The 21,769-nt window shown below is 38.2% G+C and overlaps 1 protein-coding gene across 1 annotated transcript in view; it reads right to left on the bottom strand.

Moving 5' to 3' along the window:
• Positions 1–210: 210 nt before the first annotated feature.
• Positions 211–21,769, bottom strand: part of LOC136863441 (proteasome activator complex subunit 4A) — a 1,047,550-nt gene continuing 1,025,991 nt past the window's right edge. Inside the window, exons 35-36 of the mRNA XM_068225934.1 lie at positions 12,216–12,425; positions 211–6,997 (exon numbers count right to left, since the gene is read on the bottom strand). Coding sequence (XP_068082035.1) covers positions 6,866–6,997; positions 12,216–12,425 — 342 coding nt within the window. The 3' untranslated portion in view covers positions 211–6,865. The remainder of the gene's footprint in view (positions 6,998–12,215; positions 12,426–21,769) is intronic.

Raw genomic sequence — 21,769 nt, forward strand, 5'->3', positions numbered from 1 at the left:
CAAAACATTGTGAGGATATAGCGAGTTTTGGCACTACCCGAGTTCATTTTCAGATGCAAGGATACCAACTTACTTGGAATCCACATTTAACACATTTTTTTTCCATTTTTGGATAAGGACAGTTTTGATTCTCACCACCTCATACAACATTAACCTGACAACTATGGCAACATTGAAATTTGGCAATGCAATGAAAATATTAACACTACATTAAAGTATTTTGAAATATTTATTTCTGAAGTTATTCAGGTACATAAAAACTGGTTTTAAGTAAGAAACTCTTAACATTCCAATAAATTAATCCAGAACAAAGAACTTCACTTCATACAGAAGTGCTTCAACAACAGTGATTTCCAATCCTCAAATATGATTCCTCAACTGTTTCTACGATGCTCTAAATCTCAATTATAGTAATACCAAAAAATATTTGAGCTTCCCTGAAGCCAGCAGTTACCAGAGATGGTCTGACTAGTTCATTTCTTCCTTTTATAGAAATTACATATTTATGCAATTGGTATGAATACGCAAAAGGCTAATGCTTCTATGAGCCACCAACAGGAATATCACATTTCATAATGAGGTACTTTCATGCACCATTTTGACTCCATTCCTGATGTGGTGCCCCATCAGCATACTGAGAATTGGCGACCACTGAACTACATCATATATACTATCTTCCTTTGGAACAAAATGTAAAAAAATATATATTAAAGGTGGGCATTTCCACAAAACACAGACAAAATATTTAAAAAATAAATTATGGAATTTTTCCTTTTTGAAGGGTTTCTGTAAAACATCTTATTGACATTTTATTTATTTTATTTGCAAACCACTCTCATTTTTCTAACTAGCCAAAGTAAAATCAGCAAGTCTGAATGTATGAACATCCTTTCCAATATTCTCCAAGTTCTAACAATAATTTAAAATAATTTAAAAAGATAAATTATGAAAATAATTTAAAGGCATAGAGTTTTATGAATAATGTACAAATTTACATTTTTAAAGGTTTTCTGTAAAGTAGTTTATAATTTAAGACCCTCTCCCTTCCAATTAAAATTTATTTACATCCCTCTTCCTGATTTCCAATTAGCAAGGGTAAGCAACAAATCTGAAGGCATCAATGCACCTTTCAAGGTTCTTCAAATTTCTAATAATATTTTCAAGCAGATGTGAGCTTACGTACATAGACATAACATTTTCAATATAAATTATTACATTTTTATAACAAAATTTTGAGTTATTAACAGCAGTGAAATTTTTATTTTGAAAACTGACAACATGAGGCATCAGTCCGTTAATTGTAGAAATGCCCAGGAATGAAAACTCTTGTTTTAACAAGATTATAATCACATACAGAGACAACGAAAACAATAAAACTACTCTACATAAATGTCTTGTTTAGGAATGAGACAACTTGTTTAAACAAGATGTAAGAAATTTTTGACAGTCATTTCATCAAGTACTTTTGCAATTAATGTCTAAGAAGTGAATGTTCAATTTGAAATCCTGTTTTAAGGACTACAATTGTATTTTGAGTAAATTTTAAGTAAATGTTACAAAATGAATTTGATCAAAACCACAGGGAAAGATTTCACAAGAAATGGAGAGCACAAAGGCAAGTGAGGTAAGTCTATTTCTTTAAATGTTCCTTTTTATTAAAATGATATAAAATTACTGGCATTAGTCCTGAAAATTATTGCAACTTTCTAGATTTCGTACAGTATATAATAAAACTTGGGACTAACTCGCTGAGGTGGCATATTTTGTTTACCCAGAAGGGTGCAAGTTTGATTCTAGTTAAGATATCGATAAATCAATAAAGAAGACTTCGACTGCTGGAGGGGTATATGACCTTGCAGTTCACATGGCCGACACCAGGCTATGGCAGGAAACTGACCACTCTTATCATATTCAGGAAATAAATGAGCCAAATTATCTGGTGAAATAAGAAAATATGCCACTTAGGTGTTCTCCTTTGAATGTTTTCTTCATTTAACCAGTGGGAATGACAAACATTTTACCGCAAATTGCTTACCATTTCCTTGTTTGTGCTCTTTGAACAGAAATGTCTTCGGAGATCACGAGTCACCTTGTTTAAACAAGATGTACCAATACATTAAGAAACAAACATTTTTTTAAAACAGCACAATTAAAAAAGGAAATGTGCTCTTGAAAAATAAAAATTAAAAATCAAATAAATAACAAAACCAAAAATGATTGGAGACACTTCTAACCTAGTACCCTCTCAAAGCACCTAATCTGACCTTACTTTCTCAAGGCAGATATACGAAAAACATATTTTGAAGTTATCACGAAATTAATAAATGAGATTAGATTAGATTTATTAGATGTTAGGCCCCTTTAAACAACAATCATCATCATCATCAAATGAACTAAAACAAGAGCTCATACAAGAAAGATCCTACACCAGCTCTAAACATTTAATTCCCAGACTGTATTTTCCATGCTTGTATGGGTTCACACTGTTATCTGCTAAAAGCAGTATTGCAGTGCTATTAAGAGTCAGTATGTTGAAAACTAGCTTGTTCTGTGGGCACTGTGCTTTGTTCGCTCCTCTAATACTGAAATACGTGAACAACATGTATGCATTAATACCTGAAATGAAATGCTGAAATTGGCTTTTGGAGAACAGGCCAGGGGATGTTGCCAAACATTTCAGTGGTTCTCCTGCTTTAAGGTTGGTTAGAAAACTGATCAATGATGATATGCAGCCTTGTTGCCTAGTGTCCAAAATATAGCAAAAGTGCATCTGATTTTCCGCAAAGAAAGTCGAACAGTTAAGGCTGTTTTCTATGTGAAAGTTTTGAAATGTCTGTGGGAGAATGTGAGGAGGAAGTGACCTGATCAGTGGCAAAACAACATGCTCTCCTGACTGACAGATCTTGGATCGTGCAACTTCTTCATACTTCAAAAAATAAAAATGTAGCTGAAGATGTGAAGATTTGAATGGTGGCGGAAATTCATATAGAAAAGCAGTCTGATTTGAACATGCTGTGAGAAAAGAAAAAAAAAAAGACTTTGTGGAATGCTTCTGGTAGCTGTAGTGTCACTATAATTGATGTTTAGCCACAAAGGGGACTTTGAAGGTGATGGGGACAAATAAAGTCTATATAATGACCTACCTATGAGAATAGTCCGGGAATTTATTGACTTGACCTCGTATATATGTTTTATTAATTTCCTAATTATAAATTTCATTGTCACTCCTTTACAAATTTTAGTGGTTACTTATGAAGAAAAGCTCCTGGGATGGAAATATATATTAACTTATCTTGTACAGCGTTTATCTTGTTTAAATTTCACAAAATTCTAGATAACTAATGTTAAGAGAAAAGCCAGCTTGTAGTTTTGTGTTAATCCTGATATCTAGATCACAACCACGAGCTTTACATGGAATTAAGACCACAGGTGTTAAGAGACTCTTACTAGTAAGAAGCCCTCTTTCAACTAAAAGTTGTACTTCCTGTTAAAACAATAATCACTTCACTTGACAATTTAAGAGAGGGACTAGACGAAGTGCTCCAACAATAACAGAAAATAAAGAAAAAACCTATTATTTAAAAAACAGCTATATCAGTGATTCCCATATTTGAGGTTTTTAAAGAAGATATTGATAAGCTGCCATACCAAAACTTGATTAACAAAAATGTAGAAAATTTTGTTCAAATCCAATTTTTTAAGCCTCTTTATATTGATACTGAGCTCAAAGGATATTTAAGTTGAACTCCTCATGATGATTCATTGTGTAACCAAAGTATTTTCATTTTTTTTCTTTGCTCAAACATTATATCCATACTGAATAGCAATATTTCAAAATAAATGTATAATAGTTTCTATTAAATTCAGGATTATGAATGTTTAATTACAACCCAATAATGTGGTAGGCAAATTTAAGTTTGGGAACCACTGCACTAATATTAAAAACATTAAATAAAACTAAATTAACAGAATAAAATATGCACATTGAAGTGAATGTCATGGCTAAAATTTTGATTCTGAATATGTAATAACAGCATCAAATTAAGAATTTTAGTAAAATATTTCTGTGAGAAGTATAGAGGGGATAATACCCTAAAGCCCCTTGCAGGTTAGGTAGTGTTACTGGCAATCAAAGTCCACATTTATGCATAGATCAATGACATTCACTTCGGAATGAGTGTTAAAAATAAAAGAAAGATAACTTGTTAACCCGGTAAGTGCCATATGCTCTACTCTGTCATGTCAGATGAAAGTTTCATATCTCAGTAATTCTTAATCAATGCTAATATTCTTGTCATGTGTAATCAATATTAATATTTAATGTGCCAATTTAAAGAAGCATTTTCACGTTATTTTAGTGGAAATTAATTAAGCCTAATTATTGCAAACATTTCTCAGATACACGTAGCTAAACAAAGAAGCTGAAAAACTGTTGAATAGGAAAACAATTGAATAAACTGTATATTATTCATTTACTGTTGTAAGTAATGTTCAGCCTCTTAGTAGCCTTCTACGCTATAAGGATCATAAGTCTCCAAGTAGTATAACACACAAACTTGAGTGTCAAAGTAAAATGAAATGAGAACTCAGGGAAGCTAGAAAGAAAGACAGTAGACTGCATCACCAGACCTTTCCTTCAGAATGTAGCTCACTAAAATGTATGCATTCTTCATAAATAAAAAAAGCACACACTAACAAATCATCAATCTGCAAGACAAAGTAGTCAGGACTGTCAAAAATATCAATCCTTGGCACTTGGTGGGTTAAAGACACAGTAACTCTCTCAGTCTCACAAAGACACGCCCTCCCATATCAACCATTCCCTCCCCCAACCCCTAAACCATTATATATGTTTAGTACAGAAGGCAAATACAAATGGAACGTACGAGATAGAGGCCATATTACGGGTGTGTGCAGCTCCAGCCCAAAAGATCAACATACATTTTAGGTCCTTGTGCAAGACTCAAATGTCTGAAAATTTCTTTCATATTTGAATATTTCCATTGTGCAACAGGAGAACACATAGCCCGCTATAAAAATCTTCAAATCTATAACTATATATACAAAACTTGAAACCATTTCTGAAAAGTATGGTACTCATAGCAGCTCAATTTATCATCTATGAAGCATTTTCCTTCACAAAATTTGTCACCTTCGGTAATAAGTACCTTAAAGATTGTCTTATCACATACATATTTCCTTAAAGAAATACAAGCTACCTTCCTTTACAAATACTTTATTTAATTCAGAAAGCAATTGTATGTTCAGTTCATTTTTTGTAATAGCTCCAATATAGAAGATTGATGTTGAATTTTTTCTGAATAGTACAAGTCCAAACAGATTCAGAAAGGACATAAGAAATATGACAAGCTGGCATCTTAAAGAAACACAATGTACATCTACAAATACTTTATTTAATTCATCTTTAAATCTATACCTATATATATATATAACTTGTAACCATTTGTAAAAGGTATGGTACTTAATGGCAGTCAAGTACTTTTCTTTACAAAATTCATGACTCTCAGCAATACGTTCCTTGAAGATGGTCTTATGATATACAGATTTCCTTTAAAAAAAAAAAAAACCTCACGCTACATATACAAATACAGTACTTCATTTAATTTAGAAAGCAATTCTGTGTTCATTTCAATTTTTGTAATGCCTCCAATATAGAAGACATAGATTCAGAAAAGATGTAGGAAGGCTAGCTTCTTAAATATACACCACCTACATTTACAAATGTTTTATTTAATTTATAAAGCAATTACATGCTCAATTCACTTTCTGTAATGGGTCCAATATAGAAGATTTGTGTTGAATTATTTCTGAATAGTAGGAGTCCAAAAAAATTAAAATTTTTGTAAGTGTTATCTGGTTTGACAATGCTGAGATACAAAAAAAATGTAGCAAACATGACAAGCTCACACCTTAACGAAACAATTACAAATACTTTATTTAATTTAGAGAGCAACTGTATGTTCAGTTTATTTTTTCTAATGGCTCAAATATAGAAAACTGGTGTTGAAATTTTTTCCGAATAGCATTAGTCTAAAATTTTTGATAAGAGCTATCTGGTTTGACATTGCTGAGATACAAAACGGATGTAGCAAACATGACAAGCTAACACCTTAAAGAAACCGAAGCCACATTTACATTAACCAGTTGGCAGTTTTTACAAAAACTGTAACCTACATCTTTATCAACTGGAAATGTTATTTCTAGAAACCTTCTCCAGGCCCAAAAAAGATAGAAGGTTTCAAGCTCTCTATGAGTATACTAGAATGAGAGTCAAAAAGAATTGTAGAACAGAAATCATAGATCACATGGTACACTAATTCAATTCTTTCAAAATTTTTCCAAGTTTGAAAGGAAAATACCATTATTTTAGGATCAACAGCTTTTATCTAATGATTTTTTTTTGCTAAATCAACCAGTAAGACAAAAGAGGAGAATAATTCAAAATAGTTAAAAGAAAATATGGGTTTTATTACAACAAAAATGTAATTAAATTAAATGAAAGATATGATCTAATATAATAAGTATTTTAGCACATTCTCTTGCAACTGCTGAAACTTCAGACTAAATAAATTTTCAGTTCTGAAACTAGACAAGCCGTACCTCCTCTGCACAACGTGATGTTGGGCATTAAATATCTCATTGGATAACAGAGCTCCACAAACCATAAATAACAAGTTGTCCTCAAATGTAAAATATTCTAGAACTTACTCAGTAGTAATACTGCTTAAAATTTACCATGGCCACATCTTCCATCTGTTTCACCTTCTGTATAAAGATCACAAATATCGAGCTACTATTGTACCTCTTTATCACAGTGAAATAATGTTATGCTCACAAGTGAGCATTAAGCGATGTATGATGGCGGCACAGTGCCATCTTTGAGAACTTCTCGGAGTTGCTCAGACAAGGAGTCCAACTCCACGGTCATTTGCCGATGTGACCTCTTGAAGGCACTTAAACATTTGTTAATGGCAGCCTGCAATAAGACACAAAGAACATAAATTCAAAGATGATAGAAAGCAATATAAATGATGATATTGTCAACAATTAAACAAGAATTGCAGGTATATCTATGGTATTAGCTTCAGGAAACAGGTTGCTGTGCACAACACAACATAATATAACACAAAGATAAGCAGCTCGCTACACACAGGCTGAGAAAGTAACTTCTGTTGCCACATGGAAGATACATTTTCATCAGAGAATTCTGCAACTGAACCACACAGCCAATACACTGAAACAACTGTGCCTTCCCACTGCATCTCCTCTTGGATTGTGTTCACAAACCAATGAATACTCACAAGGGAAAATATATGTAAGTATTGTTGCGAGTATTCCGGGTGCTTAAAACTTAAATGACTACTCAGAGAGATATTGTAGTGTTTAACTATACACTAAATTTATTAAAGCTACTATTGACAATTATTTCCAAGTGCACTCAAGTTCGAGTTTTCCACTTCATGTAGTTTGTAATCACTAACTTGGTTGATCACGTAGCACTCCAGTGAGTTGAACTCCTGCTATCCAACCAGACCTCTCACAGTGCGGTGTGGCCCCCAGTGCACACAAGCACAGCCCACGGAGTTTACCTGCACTTAGAGCCAACTTACTAATTTACCGACTTACTGGTTCATTGAGCCAACACTTGTTGACAAAGCTCAGTAATTCAACTTACACTCTATACAGAACTCCGCAGAGTAGGAGACTGTACTCGGCAAGTGGGCGCATGGTTTGGGTCAAGTAGCTATCAGCTTGCATTCGGGAGACAGTGGGTCGAACCTCACTGTCGGCAATCCTGAAGATGGTTTTCCGTCATTTCCCATTTTCGCACCAGGCAAATGTTGGGGCTGTACCTTAATTAAGGCCATGGTCGCTTCCTTCCCACTTCTAGCCCTTTCCTATCCCATCGCCGCCAAAAGACCTATCTGTGTCGGTGGGACATAAAGCAAATTATAAAAAAATAAAAATGAAGCTCTAAACTAACTCTTATCACTTCCAGATCATACCTCTATTGTTAGTTGCTGTCCAGCTATAGGGGTAAATGGTTAGCATGCTGGCCTTTGGTCCAAGGTTTGATTCCTGGCCGGGCATTTTAACCTTACTTGGTTAATTCGTCTGGCTCAGGGACTGGGTACGCCTCCAATGTTTTTACAATAATGTGTAACTATGAAATACCCACTGCTGAAACAGATGAGGGACTCATCCAGGATGCCAACAGTGCCAAAAAGTCATTTTCACCAAAAATGTCAATTATGCAGTATTCATTCTTAAGGGATGATATAGTGGTACTAATTGCAGGCAATGCCCAGACCCATAGCGTTCCTCAGAACGCAGACCCCTGACGTCCCTAACCAGATGCCGAAACACCCAAGCAAGGATAACCTTTTCCCCCTTGAGGTATTCAATGAATCTGGACAGAGGGTGAGCCTCCCTCACAGTGGCAGATACTATACACGGGATACTGTAAACCCATAGTGATACACCTACAGACCCATGGTATTACTCATATAGTGGTACTAACCGCAAGAAATGTCGACTCATGGCGTTCCTCACGTAATGGTACTAATCACAGGTAATCTGATGGTTCAAAATTCAGCAAACCTTGGTTGCCCCTTTTAGTTGCCTCTTACAACAGGCAGGGGATACCGCGGGTGTATACTTTGTCTGCGTCCCCCAGCCACAGAGGGTTCTGCGCTCGGTCTGCGAAAGCTATTTTATTTCGTTCAAGTCTGCCAGCAAGGCGATTACGACCCCCCTATCCACCACCTAGGATGCGCCACCTCTCCCACTGCCACAACAGTGTAGTAGCTCATGGGTTAGATACGTTAGTCTCATGCTACATTTATACCATGTATTATAGTTTACGCTGGTGCTCAATTGTATTATGCAGTATTGTGTTAATTTTTTTTTCTATTTGTTTTGCGTCGCACCGACACAGACAGGTCTTTGGCGACGATGGCATAGGAAAGGCCTAGGAAGTGGAAGGAAGCGGCCATGGCCTTAATTAAGGTACAGCCCCAGCATTTGCCTGGTGTAAAAATGGGAAACCATGGAAAACCATCTTCAGGGCTGCCTACAGTGGGGCTCGAACCCACTATCTCCCGATTACTGGATACTGGCCGCACTTAAGAGACTGCAGCTATCGGGCTCGGTTATTGTGTTAATTAACTAAATGCAAATGCACAGGGGAGTTCAGAAACCTGTAGATGCTGCTTGGGTGCTACGGCAGTTTAAGATTAGATATATACATACATACATACATACATACATACATACATACATACATTATCATTATAGACTGTTATGCCTTTCAGCGTTCAGTCAGCAAGCCTCCGTGAATTTACTACACGTCGCCACAATCCCCTGTTTGCAACTAATGCTGTGGCTTCATTTAGTTCTATACCACTTATCTTTAAATCGTTAGAAACTGAGTCTAACCATCGTCGCCTTGGTCTCCCTCTACTTCTCTAGATTAATCATTATAATAATAATAATCATTATAACATTAAGACATAAGATCTGGGAGTAGGTAGCAGGTAGGGACCCTCTTCGGAGGCAGCCCCACTCAGGGAGTGGTACCCCAAACTGCGTGAATCCCAGAGCACACTAACCCGGTGTGTAACATCTGGTATGGGTCCCAGGTCAGGGTTATGAGTGAAGACCTCAACGGCATCTACGGCAGAGAAGGTGGACTTTGGTACGGTGGAGATGGCGGAAAGGGCAAACCCATAGCGTCCGTACTCCATAGGGGTGGCTATGAAAGGTTATGTTAAGGGCGGCCTAATTTTGAACCTGGCAGTACCTTTGGGTGTGGCGAGCCCATCGTAACAATAGCCTATATGGACAAAGCAGATATTGTGCCTCGCAAAGCGTTAGGGCGGCCCCTGCCAAAAGCGACGTGCAGCTCTTTGGGTGCTGAGGGAACTGTGAGAAATGGGCAACCAGCACCAAACTACATGAAGATTGCGACAGAAAATGTTCTGACAATGACGGGAAAGACAGAGAAACTGGTTGACTTCATGAAAGGACTGTGTGAGACCAAGAGGAGGGGTACAGAAGAGGTTCCTTTGAAAGGATACAGGCTATATTACAGCAGAGGACTTGCAGCAAAAATGGTGTGGCCATCATACTTAGAAAAGAAATCCAAGAATATGTGGAATATACAAAATGCATCCAGTTTGAAAATGGCATGAAAGATCTATTTCACTTGTATGCCCCACAAACAGGTTGCATATATTAACATCTAGAGGACTTTTTAAAGGAAGTGGAGAGACAGATAGAAGATAAGGAAGTGCTATTGATGGGAGATCAAAATGCAAAAGTTGGAATGGAAAGACAAGGAAAGAAAGATGTTGTAGGGCCCTTTGGATATGGAAAGGTAAATCCAGAAGGCGATTTGTTGGTGGATTTTTGCATGAGGAATCTGGGAGTGCCTGAGGAAAAGAAATGTGCCTGAAGGACTGCTAAGGAAAATTCAGATGTTGTACAAAGACTGTACTAGCTGTGTACAAATTGGGGAAGGTCGATCATCATGGTTTGAGACCAAGAGTGAAGTTCAACAAGGAAGTGCACTGTCCCAACTACTGTTCTTCACTGTTATAGACAATGGACTCATGGCTAAATGGTTAACGTGCTGGCCTTTTGTCACAGGTGTCCCGGGTTCGATTCCCGGCAGGGTTGGGAATTTTAACCATAATTGGTTAATTTCGTTGGCATGGGGGCTGGGTGTATGTGTCTTCTTCACCAGCATTTCATTCCCATCACGATGCGCAGGTCGTCTACGGGAGTCAAATCAAAAGACCTGCACATGGTGAGCCGAACATGTCCTCGGACACTCCCGGCATTAAAAGCCATACGCCATTTCATTTCATAGACAATATAATGAAGAACGTCAAGGAGAATTTACGTGAACTGAATGCAGTGGCCTTTGCTGATGATGTCATGATTTGGGGTGAAACAGAAGAGGAAGTACAGACCAGTCTCAACGTATGGAAATCCCATTTCCAGGAATATAACCTCAACATCAGCAAGACCAAGACAGACGTGATGGCAGTTAACAGAGAAGGGTGTCCAGCAAGTATAAAACTAGGAGACCACCAGCTGGAGTGTGTGGATAGTTTTCCTTACCTTGGAAGTGTAATCTCCAGTGATAATTTGGTCAGAAAGGAAATTACAAACAGAGTGCAAAAGGGATCAGAATTCTACGAACAAGTAAAATTACTTTTATGGGATGACATGATTCCAAAACCAGCCAAAATGATGATGTATAACAGCTATTTCATACCAATGTTATTGAAGCGTGCACCCTCACTAAAAGAGATTCATTAAGACTGCAAGCATGAGAGATGAAATTTCTCAGATTCACCATCCAGAAGACCAAGATGGACAAGTTAAGAAATGAGGAGGTGAGGAAAGACGCCGGAATAAAGACATCCCTATTAGACCGAATTGGCACATCTAGACTACGGTGGTACGGGCATGTGATGAGGATGGAGCCTACAAGAACAGCCAGAATAAGTATGGAAAGACAGGTGGAGGGGAAGACCTGCAGGAAGGCCTAAAACCCGATGGATGGATATGATCAAGGTTGATCTAGTTACTAGGGGATGGACAGTGGATGATGTTCCCCATGACAAGTCGGGAAACTGGAATAATAATAATAATAATAATAATAATAATAATAATAATAATAATAATAATAATAATAATAATAATTGTAGTAATAATAATAATAATAATAAAAATTCATTAGAGTTAACTTGAGTATTTTTGGTTTAAAAGTGAATGTTATAAGTTCACAAGTCCTAGTAAGATTGTGATCGCGTTGAGGGGCTAGTGTTTGACTGGTACCAGCTCAATCATCTGCCAATTTTTAGCACATCTGTCTGTGCACATATAATTACAGTTTCTATTCAACAAGTGCTCTCTTCTCAGAGGAGTGAGACAAAAAATGGCTTTGAAGGAGGGATAACTCAACCTAATTTTGAGAAATGCTGTCCCAGTGGCTTGATAAATTTGACTGGAACTTACAGTGTCAAGGATTCCAGCAAACTTTGTTATACAACGAGTTATTTTTGGCTTTTGTACACAACTGACTGTACTCTGTGTTGGGCCAAAGCTATGTCATGCCAGTCACCTTGGCTTCATATGGGCTCTACAGTTTAGATATGAAGAAAGCACTGCACGATACTCACTGGGATCGGAGCAGGATCATAAAGATGAGCAGATAAAAATAGCAACAAGTCTGGAATTGGTTCGGGGATGCTGTATGGATAAGCATCAACGTAGGCACACAATCCAAGAATTCCGGAATGACGCAAGTTAACCATTGCTGCAGTCATTGGAACTTCTTCCATCTTCTTCTTCTTCTTTTTCCCAAAGTTTGCTCGCTCTTTGAACTCCTCCTGCAATAAAAAAAAGTAACTTAACACAAGAACCTTGAATAACTTCGCACGCACGCAGTCAACAAATTGGACCATTTTTTGTCTTAGTTGGTCCGTATTGACTAAGTTCACATAAATGCTACAGGTAATATTTGGGTCTAGCCGGGCTGAGTGGCTCAGACGGTTAAGGCGCTGGCCTTCTAACCCCAACTTGGCAGGTTCGATCCTGGCTCGGTCCGGTGGTATTTGAAGGTGCTCAAATACGACAGCCCCGTGTCGGTAGATTTACTGGCACGTAAAAGAACTCCTGCGGGACCAAATTCCGGCACCTCGGCGTCTCCGAAGACCTTAAAAGTAGTTAGTGGGACGTTAAACAAATAACATTATTATTATTATTATTAATATTTGGGTCTGCCCTGTCAATATATTCTCAAATTCGTAAATAGGAAACACGTTTCATTTTAGATTTTCTTTTCTTTTGAATTTTCTACTTGACACTACAGACACAAAATGCTTGCCGACTATGAACCCAGGACTGACCATTTTAAAAGCATAACCAAAAATTCATTAAGAGAATGTACCAATTAGACCAGTGGTAAATTTTAAGAGAAGCCTGACCTATAAAATTGCACAATTTATACAAAAAATTCCTAAAGAAACATTTTAGGTTTAATAGTAAAACCAATTTAGTTAACACCATTGATTTTTGTAGTAAGGCAAAGAAGATCACATTGACTAAAGATAATTCCATTCATAGTATTTTTTTTTTTGCTAGTTGCTTTATGTCACATCGACACAGATAGGTCTTATGGCGATGATGGGACAGGAAAGGGCTAGGAGTGGGAAGGAAGCGGTTGTGGCCTTAATTAAGGTACAGCCCCAGCGTTTCCCTGGTGTGAAAATGGGAAACCACAGAAAAGTATTTTCAGGGCTACCGACAGTGGGGTTCGAACCTACTATCTCCCGAATACTGGATACTGGCCGCACTTAAGTGACTGCAGCTATCGAGCTCGGTGTTCATAGTTTTGATTTTGTGGATATGTACTCCAACATACCAATATTACAAAACAGTTAACATCATACGAAATAATCCGTTTCAACACAGTGGTTTAAATAAAGTAGAAAACAAAGAATTGAGCAGAATTTTAACTTTTACATTGGAGAATAACATTTTCTCTTTTGATAATAAAATTTACAAACAGGCAAACGGGGTAGCGATGGGCTCAGCAATATCAGGCATTTTAGCAAATATTTATTTGGAACACCTGGAGTTTAAGGGGATAGTAGATAATGTAACCGGCAACTGGTTACACGACACATAGTAAAGGAAAAAGGAAAACTTATATTATAAGGAATTTTAACACCTTTAATGCAAACCAAAACACCAGATAAATTGCATCAAAAAATAAACAAATGAAACTCAGGTTAGGCAACGTGATGACTATAAGAAAGGATGTGGAGCAGGCGTGGGAACCTTACATAGGGCCATAATAATAATAATAATAATAATAATAATAATAATAATAATAATAATCGTATGGCCTCAGCTACCGTTTGCAGACATTTCGATTTGACGTCATCTGGCTGTCTGCTCGTCAATTTCGACGTTCCGCTTTACTCTGTCTGCCATCTAGCGGACCTAGAGTAAACCGGATCTCTCTTGGGCGTCTATGGCTGAGATTTAATTAATTTTGTCGGGTAAATACCAAATGTATCACCAGAGATCTTTTACATGCCGACATCGTACGACATGGAGTGTCGATTGGACTTTTTTCCACACCTAGGGCCATGAGAATACACAAGTTGAGGATTTTAAGGAAAATCAATGATGATCCCTTGATCTGTTAATATTTTTTCCAAAATAGACTTTACAAACAAAATTCATCGATTCAAAATTCAAGTTAACATAGGCCAAACATACGAGTTCAGGAGCAATTTACCAAGGGCTATTCCCTCTTGTTAGAGAGTTGCCTACGAGCATTGAGATACACAAGGCCAGGAAATACAGCACACTAGACCGTTGCAAGCCACAGAGGCTAACCAGAAGATAATTTAACAAATGTAACATACAGAATACAATGATTAAAGGTAATAGGAACCACTTAATATTAAAATTATACATAATGGAAACAAGAGGGAAGGTAGAAATACGAAAACTTGATGCAGGGGCTATCTGAACTTACTCCCAACCAAAAGCACTTCTGGTGTGGGGTAGAGGAACAAGTAGCCTATATCAAGTGACGCAAAGTTACGGGAGGCAACCCCGAGGGAAATGTTTACCGATTAATTACACAGTTACCAAAACAAAGAAAATGGGAACTGCCTCCGAAACCAAACAGTGGGGCCCAGCTTGAATAGCTAAGGCATCTTAATAATTGCGTGGCGAATCGGGGCAAATAGTAGCAAACACCTACGCGAAAAGAAAGTAAACATTAGATATAAATTAAGATGGAAATGAAACCAACAGCGCTTTCCCCAAGGCATGCCATCCTGGGTGGGAGGATCGCTGAAGTGTGTCTGCTCGCTGGAGTGACGAGAAACGAAAAAGACCACGAAATCTTGCCTCGCTCTCTCAAGGAGGCCGAGGTTGGCCCCGGTCCGGTCACCAGGTAACCAATCAGGCCACAGAAGCTTACCTCTCACCACCCAGATCCACCAATCAAAACCCCTGTTATTTCCTCCAACCAAAATATTTATCGAGAACTTTCCATCTTATGAAACTATGAACATGATTCTAGAATCGACAAGGGCAGACACCCCCTCTTCTGAAAGTCACTATGTTCCAGAATATCACCAAACAATAACGATAACCCTTTACATTTTAGAATATCATCTAACAATAATGATAACCCTTTACAATTTAGCCATAGTTACATGTCAAAATGCAACACATTTTTCTCTTTTCCTTCTCTACAAAACCTGTCACATCTTCCTCCCCCCAAAAGTCGAGCTATGCTCAACAGATTACCATATAAATACACTTGAGACTGGGGGTTTTGATCGCACCAAAATTACACATCATAGCACTGATATCTTGTAAAACATAAAATACTGCCATTCACAAAAGAATTTCAAGCAAACAGTGTACTGATAGTTTTCAAAAGTCCCAGAGTCACTTTACTGACAAGCATGGTTATCTTAAGTTGAACTTCCAATATATACATAAAAATATACATGTCACTATACCAAAGGTCTCTTCAGCAACTTTGAGGTATTCTGAAGTTTACATATAAACAGAAGCTATATACTTTTTTTTTTTTTTTTAAAGGTGATAAGCATATAACGTTTCAAAAATGTATTTACAACATTCCAAAATCGCTTCAACAATTTTAACTACGTCCACCGAAAAGTCTGTATTACACATTGCTTCCACAATCTGTCAATAATACAGAGCCCATTCATTTTCTTACGAAGGCATCCACTACCTCCTTCATGATAAAGTTTGGAATAAGCTGATCTTGCGTCTGTTTTCACTGTAGTCACAGGATCAAAGTCGCCCAACTTGACCACTGGTTATTGCTGAATATGTGGCTGCTGACACAGCCATTTGCCCAAAGCCTCCATACAAGTTCAGTCCAAACAATGACCACGAGGCAAGTTGCAGCGCAGCCCATCCGTATCATGAACCAACGGCTAACAGGCAGCGAAGAGAGGCGCAGTCTAGCAAGACTGCCGCTACCTGGACATTTAGCTACCGGATTGCGGTGCCGGATGGTAGCGCCCAAGTCATACAGTATGCCCCTAAACTAGGCACGTCAGGTTACCGTCAGGTGGAAACAGTTATCGCAGCCACTGCAACATAAACTGACAAGCAGCAGACAGAGGAATACTTGAAGCAAAGCCACCCTGGCAGACTAGACGATTTTGAAGAGACCAAAACAGGTCAAGGGAGGATTTTCATAATTTTCTTAGTTTAATTTGCTGACTTACTTACAGTCACCCAACCAGTGGCTCAAGGAACTTCGTGGACCCCCTCCCACACAATGGACTTGCGGCACCCAGAACCCGGGGCAAGCACTTTTCATACATTTTAGACAAGATAAAGATGGGTGAAAGAAAAATATAACTACAGGAGTTTACCCAGATTCAGAAATGTTAGAGAAATAAATTCCAATTAGTGACCCTAGAACTAAAACCTATCTAACCTTCTTATCATACTAAACTCGTTACACTAAGGGAAACAAATGCTTAAGGGGAATACCTAAGTATCTATACACAACAATTATAATTCCCATTACTAAATCACTCTAATAACTAGGGTACAGTGGTGATGAGTATGTTTAACACTATCTTACAACTAAATCTATATGGTCACGAAAAACAGAATTTACTCACCAGAATTTATGATTTTGACGTGTGAGAGATGCACTCTGCTGATCCTTTTCCTTTTGGGATCACTTACTAATAATGATACCACGGTAAGGAATTTTAAGATGGTGCAGGGACATCGAATATGGGGGCTAACTTACTAATAACATGGTCCGCAGCACTACTGATGGGATGCATTTTAACAAACACTTTGTCACCTACAGAGAGACTGTGCAGTCTTTGCCCATGATTGTAATTACGCTAAACTTCAGCGTAATAAACTTTCAAATTTTTATGCGCACGGTGCCAATTAGCGTGGATCTTTTCTGGACTGGCATTGTCAGGCAGAAGATCGTTAATGGACCACAGATTTGAGATTGGAGAATTTGGAGTAAAGGCTAGCATTAATGAAGCAGGAGTTTGCTTATGACTCTCATGGATGGCAGTGTTGAAAGAAAATGACAACCAACTTAGTGATGAATCCCACTTAAAGAGTGGTCAGCAGAGTGATAAGCAATGAGCAGACCAAAGATTTCGATTCACTCTTTCAGATGATATAGATGTTGATTCTCATAGGGAATCTGAAATATTTGTCCTGAATGGGTAAATTTCTAATACCAATATAAATGGTCCAGAATTTTCATTCTGGTGAAAGAAGAATTTGTAAGCTACGAAAAAGTTAAAGATGAGACACATGAAATTCTAAGTGTAATGGTTCATTTCTAAAGATAATAGGCAACTTGATATATTTGGAGTGTACAGATCGGGAAAGGGTAGCACTGATGCGGATTCGGAATTATTTGATAGGATAGTCAGCTATGTGGGAAACGACATGGAAAGAAATGTGATTGTAGCGGGAGATCTGAATTTGCCAGATGTCAATTGGGAAGGAAATGCGAACGACAGGAAGCATGACCAACAAATGGCAAATAAGTTAATATGGGAAGGACAGCTGATTCAGAAAGTGATGGAACCAACCTGAGGGAAAAATAATTTGGATGTGGTGCTGATAAAACCAGATGAGCTCTATAGGGAAACTGAAGTAATAGATGGTATTAGTGATCATGAAGCTGTTTTTGTCGTAGTTAAAAATAAATGTGATAGAAAGGAAGGTCTTAAAAGTAGGACTGTTAGGCAGTACCATATGGCTGACAAAGCAGGTATGAGGCAGTTTCTAAAAAGTAACTATGATCGGTGGAAAACGGTAAATAAAAATGTAAACAGACTCTGGGATGGGTTTAAAGAAATTGTTGAGGAATGCGAAAACAGGTTTGTACCTTTAAGGGTGGTAAGGAATGGTAAAGACCCACCTTATTATAATAGAGAAATAAAGAGACTAAGAAGGAGGTGCAGACTGGAAAGAAATAGAGTTAGAAATGGCTGTGGAAGTAAGGAGAAATTGAAGGAACTTACTAGAAAATTGAATCTAGCAAAGAAGGCAGCTAAGGATAACATGATGGCAAGCATAATTGGCAGTCATACAAATTTTAGTGAAAAATGGAAGGGTATGTATAGGTATTTTAAGGCAGAAACAGGTTCCAAGAAGGACATTCCAGAAATAATTAATGAACAAGGGGAGTGTGTATGTGAGGATCTCCAAAAGGCAGAAGTATTCAGTCAGCAGTATGTAAAGATTGTTGGTTACAAGGATAATGTCGAGATAGAGGAAGAGACTAAGGCCAAAGAAGTAATAAAATTTACATATGATAACAATGACATTTACAATAAGATACAAAAGTTGAAAACTAGAAAAGCGGCTGGAATTGATCAGATTTCTGGGGATATACTAAAGACAATGGGTTGGGATATAGTACCATATCTGAAGTACTTATTTGATTATTGTTTGGCCAAAGGAGCTATACCAGATGAATGGAGAGTTGCTATAGTAGCCCCTGTGTATAAAGGAAAGGGTGATAGACATAAAGCTGAAAATTACAGGCCAGTAAGTTTGACATGCATTGTATGTAAGCTTTGGGAAGGCATTCTTTCTGATTATATTAGACATGTTTGTGAAATTAATAACTGGTTCGATAGAAGGCAATTCGGTTTTAGGAAAGGTTATTCCACTGAAGCTCAACTTGTAGGATTCCAGCAAGATATAGCAGATATCTTGGATTCTGGAGGTCAAATGGACTGTATCGCGATTGACATGTCTAAAGCATTTGAAAGGGTGGATCATGGGAGACTACTGGCAAAAATGAGTGCAATTGGACTAGACAAGAGAGTGACTGAATGGCTTGCTATATTTCTAGAAAATAGATCTCAGAGAGTTAGAGTAGGTGAAGCTTTGTCTGACCCTGTAATAGTTGAGAGGGGAGTTCCTCAGGGCAGTGTTATCGGACCTTTATGTTTTACTTATATATATAAATGATATGAGTAAAGGAGTGGAATCGGGGGTAAGGCTTTTTGCGGATGATGTTATTCTCTATAGAGTGATAAATAAGTTACAAGATTGTGAGCAACTGCAACGTGACCTCGAAAATATTGTGAGATGGACAGCAGGCAATGGTATGTTGATAAACGGGGCTAAAAGTCAGGTTGTGAGTTTCACAAATAGGAAATGTCCTCTCAGTTTTAATTACTGCGTTGATGGGGTGAAAGTTCCTTTCGGGGATCATTGTAAGTATCTAGGTGTTAATATAAGGAAAGATCTTCACTGGGGTAATCACATAAATGGGATTGTAAATAAAGGGTACCGATCTCTGCACATGGTTATGAGGGTGTTTAGGGGTTGTAGTAAGGATGTAAAGGAGAGTGCATATAAGTCTCTGGTAAGACCCCAACTAGAGTATGGTTCCAGTGTATGGGACCCTCACCAGGATTACCTGATTCAAGAACTGGAAAAAATCCAAAGAAAAGCAGCTCGATTTGTTCTGGGTTATTTCCGACAAAAGAGTAGCGTTACAAAAATGTTGCAATGTTTGGGTTGGGAAGAATTGAGAGAAAGAAGAAGAGCTGCTCGACTAAGTGGTATGTTCCGAGCTGTCAGCGGAGAGGTGGCGTGGAATGACATTAGTAGACGAATAGGTTTCAATGGCGTCTATAAAGGTAGGAAAGATCACAATATGAAGATAAAGTTGGAATTCAAGAGGACAAACTGGGGCAAATATTCATTTATAGGAAGGGGAGTTAGGGATTGGAATAACTTACCAAGGGAGATGTTCAATAAATTTCCAATTTCTTTGAAATAATTTCGGAAAAGGCTAGGAAAGCAACAGATAGGGAATCTGCCACCTGGGCGACTGCCCTAAATGCAGATCAGTATTGATTGATTGTTATTGGACATTATAAATTCTCCAGCTAACTCACTCCTGGTTGCCAGCGTTTCGCCCTCTTGTGCTAGGTTGGGCTCATCAGTTGGTACCTAGCACACCTACCAAGACGCTGGCTAGTGCATACTGTGGAGGCCACTGCGTAGGCTGCTTGGAGCCACCGGCAGTGCCAATGCATTATGAGAGACTTTGTCTCTTTCCCAAAAATTGATGCCTGCTTGGCTATCAGATGATATAGATGTTGATTCCCATAGGGAATCTGAAATATTTGTCCTGAATGAGTAAATTTATAATACCAATATAAATGGTCCGTTATTGGACATTATAAATTTTCCAGCTAACTCATTCCTGGTTAACAGCATTTCGCCCTCGTTTGCTAGATTGAATTAATCAGTTGGTACCTAGCACACCAGTTAGCTGGAAAATTTTCTAGGTACCAACTGATGAGCCCAACCTAGCACACGAGGGCGAAACGCTGGTAACCAGGAATGAGTTAGCTGGAAAATTTATAATGTCCAATAACGGACCATTTATATTCGTATTATAAATTTCCTCATTCAGGACAAATAATTCAGATTCCCTATGGGAATCAGAATCTATATCATCTGATAGCCAAGCAGGCATCAGTGTTTGGAAAAGAGACAGTCTCTCATAGTGCATTGGCACTGCCGGTGGCTCCAAGCAGCCTACGCAGTGGCCTCCACGGTATGCACTAGCCAGCGTCTTGGTAGGTGTGCTAGGTACCAACTGATGAGCCCAACCTAGCACACGAGGGCAAAACGCTGGCAACCAGGAATGAGTTAGCTGGAAAATTTATAATGTCCAATAACGGACCATTTATATTGGTATCACTCTTTTAGCATAATTTGGCCTCAGATAATACGGGGTAGTGGTTACATGACAGATGGATAGATCAAAACAGAAATTAAGGAACTGCACACAGAGGTAAAAGCCCTTGCATTATCACTCACCAAAAATTGACAGGGTCCAAATTAACCAAAGATCTGTTTCAAGCAAGAGATGGTAGTGTTAGTATTAGCCATACAAGTCGGGAATAGCCAAATAAACCGGGAGAATGCGTCAACACACACAAGTATGAAACGATGACCAGTCCGTGACCTCGGGAAAGGATCAATGTAATCAATGAATAATCTCTCCATAGGGCGAGAAGCTTGCTCAGATGACAACAGACCTAGGCGAGTATTAGGGGCAGTTTTACTGATGTTGCAAGTTTTACAAGATTTTACAAGGGTACAGATTTCACCGTTCATGGATTTCCAAGTGCTTACGAATTTTCTCTCTAGTTTTGGAAATGCCAAGATGACCCTTAACTGAGGATTCATGAAAATACTTGAAGAAAGCTGGAACTAGGTTAGCTAGGCATCAATTTTGGGGTCTCTGCGACTGCGAGCAGGGCAACACAGAACACCATTTTTAAGAACATAAGGTTTAACATGTTCACCAGACCTAATTCTGTCCATAATAGCCTTTAACCCGGCATCATCCTCCTGATGTTTGGCGATATCCTTGAAAAGAAAAGGAGAGTTAGTGAGAACTATATTTGCAAAGGCCGAAACTTGTTCACGAGACGGATCTGCAGGCTCTGATTGAGGATCACAACTGCCTGGATAGAACATTCTACTGAGGCTATCAGCCACAAAGTTTTCAGTGCCACGAATGTGACGAGCTTCAAATTGGAAGTCTGAGATCAGTACTGCCCTACGCGCAAGACGACCGGTCCTTCTTGGCTTGGCCAGTACCCAACTCAATGCCTGATTATCAGTT

This window comes from Anabrus simplex, chromosome 2 (assembly GCF_040414725.1).
Source record: "Anabrus simplex isolate iqAnaSimp1 chromosome 2, ASM4041472v1, whole genome shotgun sequence".
NCBI classification, from domain to species: Eukaryota; Metazoa; Arthropoda; class Insecta; order Orthoptera; family Tettigoniidae; genus Anabrus; species Anabrus simplex.